We start from the raw sequence: 17340 nt of genomic DNA on the forward strand, positions 1-17340 counted from the left end.
CTGAATATTTTGTAATTTTGTAATTTTGTAATTTTTGGCATAAGTGACCATTTATCATTAAATCCATTTTGTCTGGGTAGCAAGATAGACTGGAACACCCAAGGGGACTGTCTGTAACTCCATGTTAGGACCATTACAGAGATCCAGGAGTCCACATTTGTTTCTCGACTGGTAAAATCTAATGATAGAACATACCACCAGCTTGGGGTGTCTGCTCTGCTTTTGACACTGTCCTGAGGTTGGCACGCAGTCATGAGCCACTCCAGACACTGTGGTAGTCTGCTGCTTGGGTTTACCTTGAGCGGGTCCTGCGGGAGGGTGCTCCCCGCACCCCAAGCCCTCTGGACCTCTTCATAGGCCTTGTGAGCCGCCAGGCCGCCCCACCCACACACCCCAAGCCGGCTGCATGACCTGCAGCCGGTTCATTTTCAAACTGTGCCAAGGGCATATCTGTACACACTCGTGCTCCATACTCTCCATTTCCTCACCCTCGTGTCCCGCCCTGATGCTAAGTGGCAGGACCTATTGCCACCTATTGAGGGTGAGGAACCCCAGTGGGCCAGCCGATATTCCACCTTGGTTCCATGGCCTACTGGGAATATTGGTTGGTGGCTCCTTCACAGAGCTGTGAGCACGGGCGTGTACTTGGTGCGGTTCACCTCTGTCCTTGATGCCTGCCCCTTTTGTGGTGTGAGAGAGACCCTGGCACACATCTACCTAGAGTGCGCCAGGTTGCAGCCCCTTTTCCAGCTTCTCCTTGACCTACTGCTGCATTTTTAGCAGCACTTCTCCCCTCACCTCCTTATATACACACACCCTACCTGTGGCGCCACAAAGTCACAGGACCTCCTCGTCAATCTCCTCCTAGTGATGGCCAAAGTGGCCATCTATAAAGCCAGGGAGAGGATGTTGGCTGAGGGGGTTCTCTGCGACTGTGGGGCCTATTTCCGATCCTCCCTCTGTTCATGCATCCAGGCAGAGTTCCTCTGGGCGGCGTCCACTGGCTGCCTTGACACTTTCGAATAGCAGTGGGCGCTGTTGAGGGCTCTCTGCTCAGTGTCCCTTCCAGGGTCCCTTTGTTTTGACCCTTAACACCTGCCTTTGTTATATTTTCTGTTATCCCCTGTATTCATTTGAGTTCCTGGGCTCAATGGAACCTCCCCACAGGCTGGGGAAGGGTCCTTTAGCCGTGGGTGGGCTTGCCCCCTCCCACCTCCCCAAAACCCAATAGGACCCTGTCACAGTGCCTATGAAGAATCCTAAACACACAGTCAGTAACTGGAACAACAATGCCAAGGTATTACATCAAAATCTTTGACCAAGTCTATCCAGACTCCTTTGGCTGGTGCCATGCCATTCTAAGTAGTAAATTCCAGTAGAGTATGACTCTTGGCAAGTAGCAAATCAAAGACATATGATTTTAATGTCTAAAGTGATCAGGAGTTGGACTCAGGAAAAAGTATTCCCTCATTTGCAACTGGCCAGGTGTTTTATAAGGTTTTTGCATTTCTTTGAAGAATCTGTTGATCTGTTGTGGTATGGCAAATCTTATAGGCTTGTTTTAGACAGTATTCCCAGTAATAAGACTTTAGTGTTCTACTTCAGATTGCAGATGTCATTTAGTTATATTTATACCACGATTCTCACTCAACCAGGCATGCCCAGATTCTATGATCCAGCAAAGAGGATGCACAGAACCTAACTCTAATTTGCATGCCGTTGGCAAGTCAGTTCTTGATGTACAGTGCATTTGGAGTAAACATGAGCTTGCAAAGCAGAGGGCATACCTGTTTTCTTGGATTACAGGATAAATGCTTTTTCTTTTAAAAAGAAGACTACAACTTTAGTATCTGCTTGTTGGGAGTCAATAGGAGCTGTGAGCACTCAGCAGCTCTGAAAATTAGCTCCCCATTTAGAAACTGACAGGGTTCCTCTTCTAACTGGATAACCTTCGCTATTGATACAACTCTAGAACAAGGGTGGTCAAAAGCACAACCTGAAGGTTGAAGGGAGTTCTACTACATAACTAATGGATACCTTCAATTTTATTAGAAGAGAGACATCCTGCAGAAACTACAGGTCCCAGCATGCAATGGGACCCGCAGCCTCTGCAGTTTGCACCTCCATCAGAGTGCCTTCTTTCCACTACATTTAATGCCACTTTGGCCCTGAGTCTCTTTACCACTTACCAACACAGCTTTGTTTGGGTAAGGTCTGGAACAAAGGTAAAACTCACAATGGTGCCGAGGGAGCATATAAGGTCCTTCACACCCCGGAACCTCTACACTGAAGGATCATGCGGTGTCTAGGGCCTAAAGTGGGTCACCTGAACGGGGGTGAATTTTACTCAGCATTAAAGAAATCATATTGCATATAATTTGGAAATACGTTAGCAGACTATGGGTGTGATTTCAAAAGCCCTCAGAACTGGCCTAAGTCTACTCCAGTGATGTCAATGGTAAAACTCTCGTTGACTCTAATGGGAGCAAAGGTCAGCTAAAACCGCAGAGCATATTTAAAAAGCGTACATCTCTAGTAACGTCATTCATCTGCTGCCAAACTTCACTTTCTAATAACCATTTAAATGGATTTCCACTTTAAGAATAAATGCATTTAAATGATTACAAGCTAAAATATTTCCTTGAAGAAAAGTCCCCATGTACAGAATTCCTGTTCTTTTCATTAGCAAATCAATGTACCATGAAACGACAGGGAAGCACAACTATTATGTCAGTTTTCTTTTTTTTTATTATAGACTTTTTATCCACATGAATGATAAAGAAACTACAACAGAGTTAAATACCTTTTTTTCGATAAGTGATTATATTCTTAATTACACTCAATATTAAATTGTAAAATATTTCCAGAAGAGTACAATCTTAATTCATACAGCAGGCAAAGTACCGGAGGAGGAGGAGGAGGAGGAGGGAGGCCGGGAGGAAGGGGGCGTTAGAATTTTCAGTCTGCTTTTCAAAAGCACTGTGTATGGCTAATGCTTTTCCTTCCATTCAGTCAAAGGTGATTCTGGCCCATCTGATAAGACACACATTTCTTTTCATAAAACAATCACTATTCAACAGCAAAAGATGAACTTGCAGATGTTTCCAGTGTTTGTAGCGTTGAAAGGTTTAGCAGTTCCTTTCGCAGCTTCTCCATGTGCTTCAAAAGCATTTTCTCAGACTCTGTCAAGTTCAATTGTCCTTCTAAAAACACAGAGACTTAAACTTTGGTACCACCAAAAGATCCAGGACAGGCATTTTTTGATTTTTTTTGTTTTTACTAATAAATGGCTGCTACATTCTATTTTACATGGTTGTCCATGATGCTTTGAGGTCACTTGTCCTTGGGCTCACAGGAACCTGAATTTTTTGTTTGCATTTTAAATTCCCAAGCCCTTCCATTTCTCAGTCTTTATACAAATCAGATTTCTGAGTGGTGGGTTGTATCTTACAAGATAACAGCTGCAGAGGATCCTGTGCTTCTGTTATTAAAAGAGAGGGAGAGAGAGAGAGCGTGAACACGAGAGTTTATCAGTGGTAGCACTTTTTTATTTCTTTACTCAATTTTACAAAACGGATGTCTCCCTTTTATTTCATAACAGTAAATTCAAATGGAACAGGTAAAAGAGCACTTCTTCATCAAGGGTGTCACCTAGTGGTTAAAAGAGGGGAATGGAGTCAGGACTCCTGGGTTCTATTCTTGGCTCCCTGTGTGACCTTGGGCAAACCACTGCCTTTCTTGTGCCTCAATTAATGCCATCCATTAAACGGGATAGAAATAACAACTTACCCACCTCACAGGTACTTTTGTGAGAATTAGCTAGTTATTGTATCTAAAGAACTGTGAGAGCCTCTCATGAAAGGTGAAATGCAAAGAGTTAACAAAGCGTGGTCAATACACCACAATACAGAGTACAAACAATATCCCACTTCAGGGCAGCTGAAGGAAGCAGCAGTGCCAAGCACACAAAGGTTTGCTGAGAGGCACAGAGCATTTTCTAAAAACCGTTATATGGTTTATCGGAAGGAGGCTGAACACTGTTACAAGAAGCTTCTTCCCCTGGACGTTCACAATACACCTGCTGGCAGTGGAAGGAGAGATGATACTTCAAGGGTGACTTTCATCAGACACATCAGGCATTAATTGAGTAGCCTGTGGCTGCTCAGCAATGCAAAGTTTCTTTACCTCCCTCAGAGTATTTTATGTGTGTGCACATTTCCTCTTGAGGCAACTCCTTTTGGCTTGGCACATTGAGAATCAGAAATTACTTCTAACAATATGGTTGTGATTCTCCGCTTGGCTGATTTAGCTTAGCATTTAAGTAACCACTAATCTTTCAAAAGCACTAGGGTCTACTTAGAGAAATCCCTGTTGTCTGCAGGGATGTCACTGAAAACAAAAACAGCATGAGAAATGCATCAATCCTTCGCTCTTTCTGCACATAAATGTGAGGCATTGCTAGCTGTGATGCCACTGTCATCTCACTGGTACCAACAGCTTCTGTGCGGTGCATAACTGGGTGTGAAAACCTGACCTCTAGCACAAGAGCATTAGAGGGCTAATGTCATGCTCAGACAAATGGTTTTCTTTTAGATCAACACCTTATTGAATTACTCCAGTGGAGGCCCCTCTCTCCCTTAGGGATTTTTTTTTAGTATTAAATTTATTAATATGTTTTAATTGTATTTTAAATTGGTATTTAATACAGAATCTATTGGAAGGCAGTCAGATAGTATGGTAATGAGAGTGGTGGAAGAACCTATACAGAGTAGAATAGAATGATCTGACTGTTATGTTGACCTGTGTAACTAACTATGCGATTGCTTGGGGGCAGGGAGCATTAGTTATCAGTCTAGCTACTCTCTGTTTATGTCTAAGTTTTTTATTTTTAAATCAGTTCCCCCCCCCCCCAACAAAATGCAGGCAAGCTTTAATAATCTATGTTATCAGAACTTTGTTCAAATGCCCCAGACTTTCTCCATAATTCCTTCCCATTGAGGATTACCGTGATCTCTTTGTGTAAATAGAAGCTCTCTCTTTTCTAATCTCTCTATTCCTTTTGAGGGATTTATTCAGCGATGCCACAATACAGAGTTTGTGACATGATAACTCACCACCAAGTCTATATGCTTTGTATCTCTCTCCCCCTACCAGCCTTCTTTGCTTTGCCAGACAAACAACAGAAACAAAAATGCCAGGGGCTTCTGCCACCTGGAAATGGAACCTCCAAAACTGCCTCATCCTCCCAGGACTTTGGGAATGTTATTCTTCCTGCAGTGCCTTTGGCCCAGGTCAGCAAAGGGACTTAGGTGCCTAGAAAAATCACTGGAATCCCCAAAGCCTGAATTAGGTGCCCGAGTTCTTTATACAATGCAGGGGAAGAGAGAGGTCCAAAGAATGGGATTCTCAAAAGCCAGCATGCTAGGTGGGGTGCTGCCTTGGTTAGCCAATGGGAACGGCTGGTGAGAGGGATGTGTCCTAAGCCCCGCCCCTCTCATGGAGCCTGGTGCCTAAGTCCGGGCTGCAGGGAGGCACCTCTCTTTGCTTGCCATCCACAGCCAGGAACGCCTCTCCTGCAGTCAGGTGACTTCGGCACCCAGGCCTTTTCCCACCAAATGGCCAAGGAGGGAGTAGGAGGAGGAAGCCTCCCATCCCATCCCATCCCATCGCATCCCATAACCATTAGCCCAGTGGCTAGTATATTCACCTGGGGAGGTGGGAGGGGCCTGGCTTGATTCCCCCATCTGCCTGAGGACAAGGAATGTGACCAGTGGTTTCTCCCCTCCCACTGGGCTACAGAGCGATTCTCATTCTGTCTGTGGTCCAATTAATATTTAACTATTTAATTTAGAGAACAGCTTCTACAAGAGAGACTGAGGGAGACCCACACCAGAATATCCTAGAGTCCCAGTGGTTATGGCACTCACCTGAGAGTTGAGAGGTGGGAAACCCCTGGCCAAATCCTGTCTCCTCAGCAGCCAGGTGGGGGAATTGACCCAGGATCTCCCACATCCTAGGTGAGTACTGGACTAGAGGTTCTAATGGAGCCCCCATGCATTTTGTGTGGAATTAGACATGCTCAGAGCACACCTACCAGCTCAGGCCCTGCAGGTGAGATAGAGCAACACCTGTCTTCCCCTGGCTTGAGAACTGCACCGGGGCTAAGGCATGAGATAGATGCCTCAGAGCTGGCCTGAAGCAGCAGTGTGCATGCCCAGAGGCAGAAATGTAGGCACCTAGAGGACCTTTTACAGCAAAAAATGTAGGAACCGAGTGAGTTTAGGCATCCATGCGGTTAGGTGGTAGCTGAGTGGGGCTTTTAGGGATCGCAGCAGTGCCTAAATCTGGGCTTTAAGCACCCAAGTCCCTTTGAGGATCTGGTCCTTTGAGTCCAAATCCCTCTCTACTCTGCCTATAGAATGTACAAGACTGCCAATTAGAGACAGCACTGAAGAACCCAGCAATGACTTTGGAAAATCATCAACTTGGTCAATACTGCCATCAACATCAGGACGAGATGGTGGAATTAAATTATTAGGTGCAAGACATCACTGAAAATATGAATTATTAAAAAAAACCTAAGTTTGGGAAGTCTTTAAAGATCACGTGCACCCTAGAATTATATCCATTTCCTTCTCCTTCCTGGCATTTATAGCATGCTGTCCATGGGAAAACCCAAATCCTGGACACGTACCACATGCATGATGGGTGAACCCCTCTATAGATACCATCAGGCCAGAGTACTGACTAAGCCAAAATAAAGCTTTCGGGCTAGTACTGGTAGCAATGCTTCTGTCTCACACAACGAATCTCTTAATACTTGCAATGGCAGTAATTAGAAATATGAAGAGTTAGTTGCCAAAATACATTCCTTTTTAACAAGTTCACCTTTTAGCTTTTGCTGAGGTGTGTGCCGAGCTTTTCTTTCCTGATCAAGCTTGCTGCATAGGGAATCTGCAACGACACGGAGACAAAGCCATTGCGGTAAGCCAAGAATTTGATAATAAGGTGTCAAAGCCAGATCCTTCAATACAATGGAATCCTTGGAAGTTAATTTATTTTGCCTCGCTGTAATATTTTAGGACAAGATGGTTTGAAATAAAGCAAGGAGATCTTTAAGCAGTTGGTACAAATGTGAGGCAGAGACAAAATAAAAACAACACACCAGGTCTTACAAACCAATGTAGTATATAAGTTCTGAGAGGGTTTTCTTAAACACATATAGCAGTAATCTAAAAAAATGAACCAACCAACCTAGCAGCAAAAATCAGCTGCTGTGTAATAAAGTGGGCAGAAGTATTTACCTCTGTACAATTAGAACAAAAAAAAGTAAGGGTCTCATTCCCTATTCATTTATATCAGCATAGCCCGTTGGACTTTATAAGTTTCCCCTTGATTTACACCACCTACAGTGGAATCAGTAATGAAAAATGGAAGGAGAACATAGAAAAAAAGATACATACATGAGAAAATATTGCAGCTGGGAATGATTTATGCAGTAGGCTACAGAATACAGCAAAACTCTGCCACACCCAACATTTCTTCATGTTTGGGAATCCAAACTACTAGAGATTTACCAAGTTTTGACACTGACTTAAATGTTCGGAAGTGCCTTCATCATGACTGCAAAATGTACCGCGCGGGGGACACAAACAGGTAATTGCACATGAGTGACCTGCTTTTGCTTTCAGTTACACCAGTGTAAATCAGGAGTAACTTCAAATAAACCAGTGTAAGTGAGATAGATCAGTCAGGCCTAAAGCCTGAAGCTGCTTGAGCAAAAAGGACTGACTAACTGTGCAAATCTTTGAAAGAGGTCAATGAGCCACTTTGCATATACAACTGCATATTTGACACAGGAAGACAGGGATTTGCACTCACATACATACATTTTGTAGGCTTAACCTAAGAAATTATTTCTGAAAATCAACCCCTCTCAGTTGTCCCAAATTGTAATATTTTAAAGTCCTGTTCTGGTTTTCATTACACTGAACCCCACAGCATCCAAGAGTATCTGTATTATACTCAGGGTATCAGTGTACTTGTGTAAGTTACCATACCTCAGTGTTATCCATCATCGAATGTGCTTGGTAACCATATATGGGAGTAAATGAGAGACCTGGTAATTCCCATGAAAAGACTAAATCAAAGAGCTTCTACAACTCAAGAGTTATAGAAACGCCAATGAAGGGAGGCCAGTCCAAATGAAAGTGGCCTGACACTACAAGAAGGTGCCCAAGAGCCACAACAATGAGATGTTAGAGAGAACAAATGCATGAGCCTTCTTGGCTCTAGTCCTTCAAGAAGTATTCCCCTCCCACTAAGGTGCAAACAGCATGAGAGGGGAGTGCACACGGACAGAAGGGGAGAAAGAAAAACAGAAAGAGGTGGCCTAAAAAGTTCATGATTTTTCAAAGCTCAGCTGTTTAAATGGCTAGTCCTGCCTCCCTTTCCCTTCAGAGCAGGAGAGGCCTGCTGCCAGAGCCTGGATCACAGTAGAGAGTGCTCTCTCCCTGGTGGAATCTGCTCCTTCCAATGGCCCTGCACTATTTGAACCTAGTGATCTCCAGCATATAGTGAAAGGCTTCCCCTGTTTACACAGGCTGGTAAATTAGCAATCTTTCAGGACAGGGATTATATACATGTATTTTATTGGGTTACTCATTTGGGTGACTCACAGTCAATGCTGTTAAACTGAATGTGAGATGCCCAAACACTAATACAATCAGTGTTTTACGAATAGTTTCATTGCAGTGTTCTCACCAGAAGGTTTAGAAATCTTGCCCATACACACAATTGTTAGCAAACAACATCCACTTGGATGGCTGGCACGAATACCGGAGATCTGCCAAGGTTTTACAGACCATGCAAGTATAACAGGTTCATATTATCACAAGTTAACTGTTCTTAAATAATTTCTCTGATATATTTGGCATGACAGGCTTTTTCTCCACATGTGTAGGTCTGTCCGTTTTACCTTTACAAATATGTAGCTGTAGGCCAGGAGGGAAATTTCCATTTTGTTCCAGAAGGAGTTCAGCTATAGGGCAGTACCAAATCATCTTCTGTGTTCCTCTCTGGAAGATTCCATTTCAAGCCTCCACAGCAGCAGTGGAACTAGCAGAGTTTAATGCTCTTCTCTGACAACAGGGTCCCCCGTTTTTATGCTTTTGTGGTGGTGATCACAATAGAGATAACCAGAAAAGCAGGAACGATCCTCAAATAGACATGAAGATCCAGTGTATTCCTTATATCCTACGTCACAAGAATGTGTGCTGGTATCAGCAATAGTAAAGGAGTTTCTGTGTACCATCCACTGAAGGTGGCTCCATCATTGTGTCGTAATCCTATGTGAAATACACGTGGTTCACTGTACTGACTTGAAATCGTTACCTGTGCGGTTGAAAGTTGGAATCTCCATTTGTCCAGTGCCCTTGTTTTAACTCTGTATCTGAATAATCTGCTTAGCCAAACTGCTCCAGGTGGGTAGACACACAAAATTAGTCAGACTCTGGTTTAGCTAACGCCTACCACAAAGACTATCCATAAAGGGAAAGAAACAGATGTGTAGTTTAACACACACATCAAATGTTGCTTCTAAGAGCCAGACTTTCAAAACAGCCTGTATTTATGCATGTGGTATTTTTGCATAAACCAGGTATCCAAGCCAAAAAAGCATGCGTTCAGAAACCTCCATTTAGCATGTGCCAACTGGAGCATAAATTCAATGCAAATGGGTTTGCACTGGAAGGGTGTGATTCTCTTCCACCTTGTGCAATCATTTAAACAACTATGGAGAGTGAGTATCAAGCTCTTTCATTGTGACTGGGTAGTAGTGTAAACTGTCACTTTTTTGCACTTTGTGCAATCAGGTATGGTGCGTGTATATTCTCTCATATGTATAAGAAACAGAGCACAAAAATTGCATGCTTTTTTGTGCACATGCACAAGCAGTGGCTAGTTTCAGGCCCCTTTGGAAAGCTGGCTTTGGATACATAGGACAACCATTTTTCAGTCAAATGAATAAGTGCCGATGACTCTATTACAAAATTACCTAAAAGGAAAGCCATTCGGTTTATCCCTCTTTATTTTTACTTTTTGCAACCACTGACTCCACAATCAGAGGGGTAGCCATGTTAGTCTGGATCTATAAAAAGCAACAAAGAGTCCTGTGGCACCTTATAGACTAACAGATGTATTGGAGCATAAGCTTTCATGGGTGAATACTCACTTCGTATTCACCCATAAAAACTTATGCTCCAATACATCTGTTAGTCTACAAGGTGCCACAGGACTCTTTGTTGCTGACTCCACAATGACATCCTTTTCCAGTCTGGATTTACCAAACCTTGGGAAAGGAGCATTGTTCCATCTTATTAACATAGCACATTCAGGGACACAGGTACAGGTTTGGTATTTTAAAAAGTAGCCATTGGCAACCAAACAACTAGATAAAATGGCACCTGATTACCCAGCAGAGCAGCTTGCTGTATGTATTCAGAGTCATATATGCTGACGTCAGTAACAAAAGGAAGTTTTACTGCTTTATGCCCCAGCAGAGCCAAAACCAACTGTGGGGGAAGAGAGTTGGATTCTATTCCAGCTCATTCACCAGAGTTGTTAATCAAGCAACTGTGGGACTAAGTTCTGCTCTCGTTTATACTTGTCTCTCTGTAAAGAGGTCAAATGACTGCAGAATTTGAAGACAACAGGGCTGCATAGTGTCACCAAACATAGAATTTGGCCTGAAGTATCTCCATTACTGGTGATAATGCATCAGATGGAGAGAACCAAGCTTGCAGAACTGGCAGGTATGTTTGGGAAGGGAAGGGAAACATCTTTTCATTTGTAAAGTGAGACAATCTGACTTGGATATCAGGAAGAAACAACAATGGGGTCCCACAAAGCCACTTTTTACATAGTTAGCTGGGTATCAATGGACATAAGTACCAGCTGAGGACAGGGCTGGGCTCGAGGAATCCAGAGCCACTCTGTAACACTGATTTCTGCCTCTATCCTTGCCAAGGTTAATATAGTCTAAAAACTTTAGGCAAAGAAACAAACTGGTAATGCCATTGACACACTGAGTTGCATTGCTACTCGCAGCCAAAGAATTCTGAATGGCAGACAGGTCCTAATCTGACTCATTCACATACAACTAGATACACTCTCACACATACACTGAACATCGTGGTCATAAAAAGGGGCCTATCCTTCATAGAACATAAATTGTGAGCTCTTTAATTTTAGTGCAACTCCATTGGTGGGTTGTTTTTTTAAATTACAGTAGCACATTAAGGACCCAATGAGGAGTGTGGTCTCCTGCCCTCAAAAATCAAATTGTTGGGCAGAATTTTGTTTTTTGGTGGCTCATGATCATTTAAAAACCTGCATGAATGGCGGGACTGAGAGGTAGACATCAATTCTGCAGTCAAATAGTTGCTGGATTACTCGGTTCTTCAAAGAGGCCAGAAATGGAGATAGCTCCAAAATGCAGCACATCCAAACTCTGAGGAAATTCCAGTTGGATCAAATTATGGATCTGAACTTTGTGACCAGCCCAAAGTTGAGCAAACAAAGAGGAGGATTTGCCAGAGTCCCTTTAAAATAAAAACCAAATAGAAAGTGAGGTCACTGTTTGAATGGTTTACATTCCTAGTTTTTATAAAAGCACTGCTGCATTACACTGTAGAGTGTAGAAGGGTCTATTAGTTACCCTCTGGAGAGCTGAATTATAATCATAGGATAACAAAACAGTAACCTTTTCTGTTGCCCTGAACAGACTAAAATGTCACCTCTGATCTGTTCCACGCATGGGAAGACCGTATGAAAGGCGTTCGCCTCACCTGCAGGATGTATTTGACAGACAAAATATCCAAGGATATACAGGAGCATACTAGACGTCGATCAGAAGCCATTGTGAAAAACAGGACAGAGTCAAATCAAAACCAAAATGGAAGCATTTGATGAAAACCACTGTGCTCTCTCCATCTTTGGAACACAGGGTGTTGCCCATTGTTTATTGCTGCCCAGGTTTTTTCCATCTGGTGCACAGATGGATAGGCAACTGCTCAGAAGACTATACTAGCAGATTTGTCGGACCTGGAGTCTCAAGCAGGTGCTCAGAGAGTAGCTGATTAGATTTTTGAAGTCTGGAGATGCTCATCAGTTTGGTCAAGTTGGACCAAAATCAGACCTACCATAAGCCACATCTCAACTGGGGCTGCACCCATTTACACTAGGTCTGAATTTACCCCACCCTTCTAGGAGGAGATTTTCATTCTCATGAGCCATTAGGTCAAGTGTGGTGACCATTCTGGCTGAAGCCGTTGTATTTTATTTCAAGCATGTAATCTTCCTCCGAACATAACTACTATACTTTGTCAGTTTTTGGTGAGGGAGAGGACTCCAATGTTTTAAAATCCAGTTTCTCATTAGAGGCGATGATTAGTTTCTTCTCACAGGGCTGCCCAGAGGATTCAGGGGGCCTGGGGCAAAGCAATTTTGGGGCCCCTTCCATTAAAAAAAGCTGCACTACTATAGAATACTATATTCTCGTGGGCCCCCCGCCCCAGGCGGCCCTGTCTTCTCAGCAGAAGGAGCGAACAGATTGGAACATTTCCACTCGCTACAGTGCACGTAGTGAATGAACCTGTTGTTGATCGACTCTTTTCTCGTTGACAGTTGCTGTAGCTCACATTGGGGTCAAACTGCTGTTAAAAAAAAACCAACCCCACACTGGGCCAAATTCTGCAGTCAGTTACCCCCACCAAAGTCAGTACCCTTTGCAGAGGGTGTAGCTGAGCGCTGAATTTGGCCCATGATTTTTCCAGAAATTAGTAATTTTGCTCCTGCCTGTCAGGAAGTCATAAAATAATCTTTACAAGTCCATAGTGGAAAAAACATTAACATTAAATGTATTGATTATTTTAATTGAAGTTTTTAATGGAGAACTTTAAAACTATGAAGCGTCCTGGCTGCCATAACGTGCAGTAATCACATGGAAACAGCAGAGGGCACTTCAAGACTAATATATGGCTTCAAAATACCTGTCACTCCAGTTCATCCAATGTTGTTGGTTTAGCAATTTATTATCTATCAAGTGTTCTGCATTGCAATTTCACAATGTAATTCAAGAACAGTGACAAAAGAATGTGCATTCAACGTAAGTATTAGCTGCACATGAGGCACTAGCTTCAAATACTGTTTCCACATTAACAATCAAGACACAATTGTCATTTACATTAGAAAGTCTTGGGAGTAATTGGCATCTGAAAATGATGCTTCAGGCTAAACTCTCTCATGCTTAGTCTCAGCCCAATGGTGATTTTTTTTGTCCTCAAAATGCTATTTTTGCGCTTGAATAACTCAAATTCAACTTATTTTTAAAATTCCAAATGAACACTGGCTTAGTCAGCAATGATCAGACCTGAACAACTTTGGTATAGAACACTGGTTCTCAACCAGGGGTACATATACCCCTGGGGGATGCAGAGGTTTTCCATGGGGTAAATCAACTCATCTAGATATTTGCCTATTTTTACAACAGGCTACAGAAAAAGCACTAGGAAAGTCAGTACAAATGAAAATTTTATAGACACAATGACTTGTTTATATTGCTCTATATAAAATATACACTGAAATGTAAGTACAATATTTATATTGCAATTGATTTATAATTACATGGTAGAGATTAGAAACCAAGCAACTTTTCAGTGATAGTGTGCTGAGACACTTTTGTATTTTTATGTTTCATTATGTAAGCAAGTCGTTTTTAAGTGAGGTGAAACTTGGGGGTATGCAAGACAAATCAGACTCCTTCCAGGAGTCTGGAAAGGTTGAGAGCCACTGGTTTAGAATGAGCAAAGTTATAAGTGTTTGAAAATCATACAGTGCAAGCATGGTATGAATTGTTTTTAATATCATGAGGTGAGGAGCTAAAGACATATCTATGCTCTTCCGGAGTTCTGCCCATTGAAATAAACATGCACAGATAATATATTCACATTACACGACCCTATACACATGAGAACATTCATATAAAACTTGTTCAGTGTGTTTATGTGACTCTTACATTAAACGAATGCAGTTGGTCGAATTCTGCAGTCAGTTACACAGTGTAAATTTGGACTAACTCCTATGAAGTTAGTAAAAATACTCCAGTTACACTCTAGTGAAAATATAATCAGAATTTTGCCCATGTGTTTGTTTGAATAGGCAACAAATAGTTCTTCTCTATATTCTTCTTTAAGACTTCTTTCAGTATAAAAGGAAATTCAGTGCAGACAACTAAATTAATGCAATGCTATCACTGGATGCACAACCAAAAAAATCAAGAAATTCAAACTATGATTCCCAAAGTACCCACAACGTACATATATTTTAAACCAAATTAATCTATGATGTAAATCCCCTGAAATTAATGGAGTTATACCATGGATATATTTGGCCTATAAAGATTAAAACCATATGTAACAAAACAGAATATACTCATATGCAAATAGCTTACAGTTCCTGTAGGAAGCTTAACTTCAAATGTACTGACTATGTGTTTAAATTCTCAAGCGAAATATTAATGAAGATTTTTGCACTGAATTTAAAGAAATCATCAGCTATTTACTGCATTATTTTATGCTAATTCTTTAAATACAAAGGGCCATATTCTGACCTTAATTGTACTGATGCAGCCTTGCTGATATTAATGGGGCTGCACAGATGTGATCAGAAATTGGCCTAAAAAGTTGTTATTCTTCCCCCAATATTCTGACAAAATTAAACAATAATGGAAATTAGGCAGTCCCAGTGAATGGAGAAGAGACACCTAGATTTTTGACACAGGACTTAAAAATACAGGTTAGAGCTTGTCACTGTAAATGTACACATGCAGTGCTATGTAGCCATTTATTAAACAACTATTAGTATATTTCTGGCAGGCATTGGGAAACGAAGATGGTATAAATTGCCATGATCACATTTCTATTCCTGATCATGAAAACAATAAAACACTGAACCTTGTGATTTTTGCATTTGCTGTAAATTAAGGAAATTTTCCTAGTTGATTGGATGGAGAAGAAAATCTGGGAGATCTAGTTTGCGATATAACTTCAGAACTCTGATTCCTCAAAACCTATGAGCATTACAGAGGTGCAACTATATGTTGTCGAGGCAAAGCTGTTGTGAACCCATCTAAGTGGCTACTATACAGGGAGGCAAAATGCAGCTTTAAATTGTTATCCCAGTTTCTGATTTTACTAAAGAGATTTCAGAAAAAAAAAAAGTGTTTGACCCACCACCCGGTTTGGAGGTTATGCTATTTAGCTGCATATCAATGACCATAGTAGTCTGCAGCAAGTGAAGATAAAACAAGAGGATTCCAGGGGATGGGAGGGGAGAGAGCTAATTGGGCCCTGTAGCAGGGCAGTCACCCCGCTCTGGCTCAGCAAGGGTTAAAAGCCAGCCCTTGGAGAAGGCTGAGGCTGAGAGACAATCAGAAAAGGCGGAGGAGAGACAGCCAATCAGGCCAGGCTGGGCCCTATAAAAGGGCTACAGGGCCAGAAGGCAGTGAGTCTCTCTCTAGCTGTGGAGAGAGAAGGACCTGGCTGCCTGGGAGCTAAGGGAGTAGAGCGGGGCTGGGGAAAGACAAGAGGAGCTGGGGAGCCCCAGTCTGGCAAATCCCCAGGCTGTGGGCCTTGCTAAAGGCCAAAGCAGGTATTGGGGTTGCAGATGTGCAGCCCGGGGTTAGAAAGAGGCAACTGGTCTGACCCCCTTGCCAATGATGAGTGGCCTTTACAGACTGCAGTTTGCCCCAGTGGGAGGGGACTAGATGCTGACTGGCAGTAGCCAGTGAGGCAAGGTGGGGGTAGAGGGGTGGAGGTTCCCCTGAGAGGGGAGACCCCAAGAGTGGGAGTACTGCTGGGGCAGAACTCTGAGGTAAAGGGGCACTCAGGTCTGGGAGGGACACGGGGCCGGAGGCAGGTGGGACACCGGCCAGCAGAGGGCGCTCTGGAGCTGGAGTTGAGCTAATTCCTGAGATGACCAGCAGGAGCCCCGGCATTGGTGACTCTTCGACACTGCTACAGGCCCCAATTCTGCAAACACTTACACATTTGCTTAAATTTTACTCCCAAGAGTGTTCTCATTGAACTGAATGGAACTACTCAAGTCTTAAAGTTAAAAGCACTTGTTTAAGCATTTGCCAGATTGGGACATTGATCTCCAGCTATTGCTACTAAACTATAAACAGGTCTGACAAATGTTCCTGCCTGACTTCAATGGAAGTCTCATGGCAAAGACCAGTCTCATGGCAAAGACCAGCGTATTAGCAAAAGAACCCTCCAAAATTTGTGAAGGAGAGAAAGGGATGGAGACTAACAGCAGTAATCCCAAAACACGAAAATTTCTTAACCATGGTCAGGTTTTCTTTGGACAGAGTTTGGGCTCCAAAATAAATGGCCTTACTTTTAGAGATACTGAGTACCCCCAGCTTCCAATGAAATCTCTCTGAAGTTAGCTGGAGTTGGGGAGCTCAGCATCTCTGAAAAAACAGACCACTCTCCTGGGTTCTCACCATGGGTATTTGATTATTTTGGCCTTCAGCTTCCCTATAGTATTCCAACAACATCTTCTAGGTCATGACATTAACCAGAGGTTGGATGACCCCAGGGTCTGTGACAGACTCAAGGAAAATATAGATCCTCAATTGCAGAACTGATCTAGATAAGCGGGGATATTTGGGGAGCCTGTCTCATAGAAGTGTTAATAACGCCAGGCTGATGACTGTGTATGAAGAAGGTTTGGCACTTACAAGATGAACATTAACTGAAACTCTTCCATTTACTAGATACTTCTTTCTCTGTGAAAGATTACCCACAGTTCTTTGACTTGGAGCAATCTCAACTTCTAATTTCTTTGTTTGTGTCAGTCTAGGTTAAACCTTTGGGACCAAATGTTCAAAACAGACCAATCACGTAGAAAGACCTAAGGCTACATGTGTAGACATCGACATTCATGAGCAACATACATTACTTATTCATGTTAAAAAAAAAAAAAGTTTAACAGCTACATGTGCACAAATTTTGCTGGGCTTAGAAAATCTGACCCTTAATTCTGTTAATCACTTTTTGTAAATGGGTGAAATTCATCCCTATGCAAACAGCCACTACAAGTCTATACGGACATAAGAATGGCCATACTGGGTTAGACCAAAGGTCCTTCTAGCCCAGTATCCGGTCTTCCGACAGTGGCCAATGCCAGGTGCTCCAGAGGGAATGAACGGGTAATCTTCAAGTGATCCATTCCCTGTTGCTCATTTCCAGCTTCTGGCAAACAGAGGCTAGGGAC

The 17340-nt window shown here is 42.6% G+C and overlaps 1 protein-coding gene across 10 annotated transcripts in view; it reads right to left on the bottom strand.

The window, feature by feature from the left end:
• Nucleotides 1-2737: 2737 nt before the first annotated feature.
• Nucleotides 2738-17340, bottom strand: part of SKOR2 (SKI family transcriptional corepressor 2) — a 51401-nt gene continuing 36798 nt past the window's right edge. For 4 of the 10 annotated variants that reach the window (XM_039545814.1, XM_039545824.1, XM_039545823.1 and 1 more), the window contains one exon: nt 10265-11600. In XM_039545814.1, the coding sequence (XP_039401748.1) occupies nt 11535-11600 (66 nt within the window). In that variant the 3' untranslated portion in view covers nt 10265-11534. Of the gene's footprint in view, nt 3482-6888; nt 6955-10262; nt 11601-17340 lie in introns of those variants that run through there. The other 6 variants (XM_039545819.1, XM_039545815.1, XM_039545818.1 and 3 more) reach the window with 3 other exon arrangements.

Source organism: Mauremys reevesii, linkage group 6 (genome assembly GCF_016161935.1).
Source record: "Mauremys reevesii isolate NIE-2019 linkage group 6, ASM1616193v1, whole genome shotgun sequence".
NCBI lineage: Eukaryota > Metazoa > Chordata > Testudines > Geoemydidae > Mauremys > Mauremys reevesii.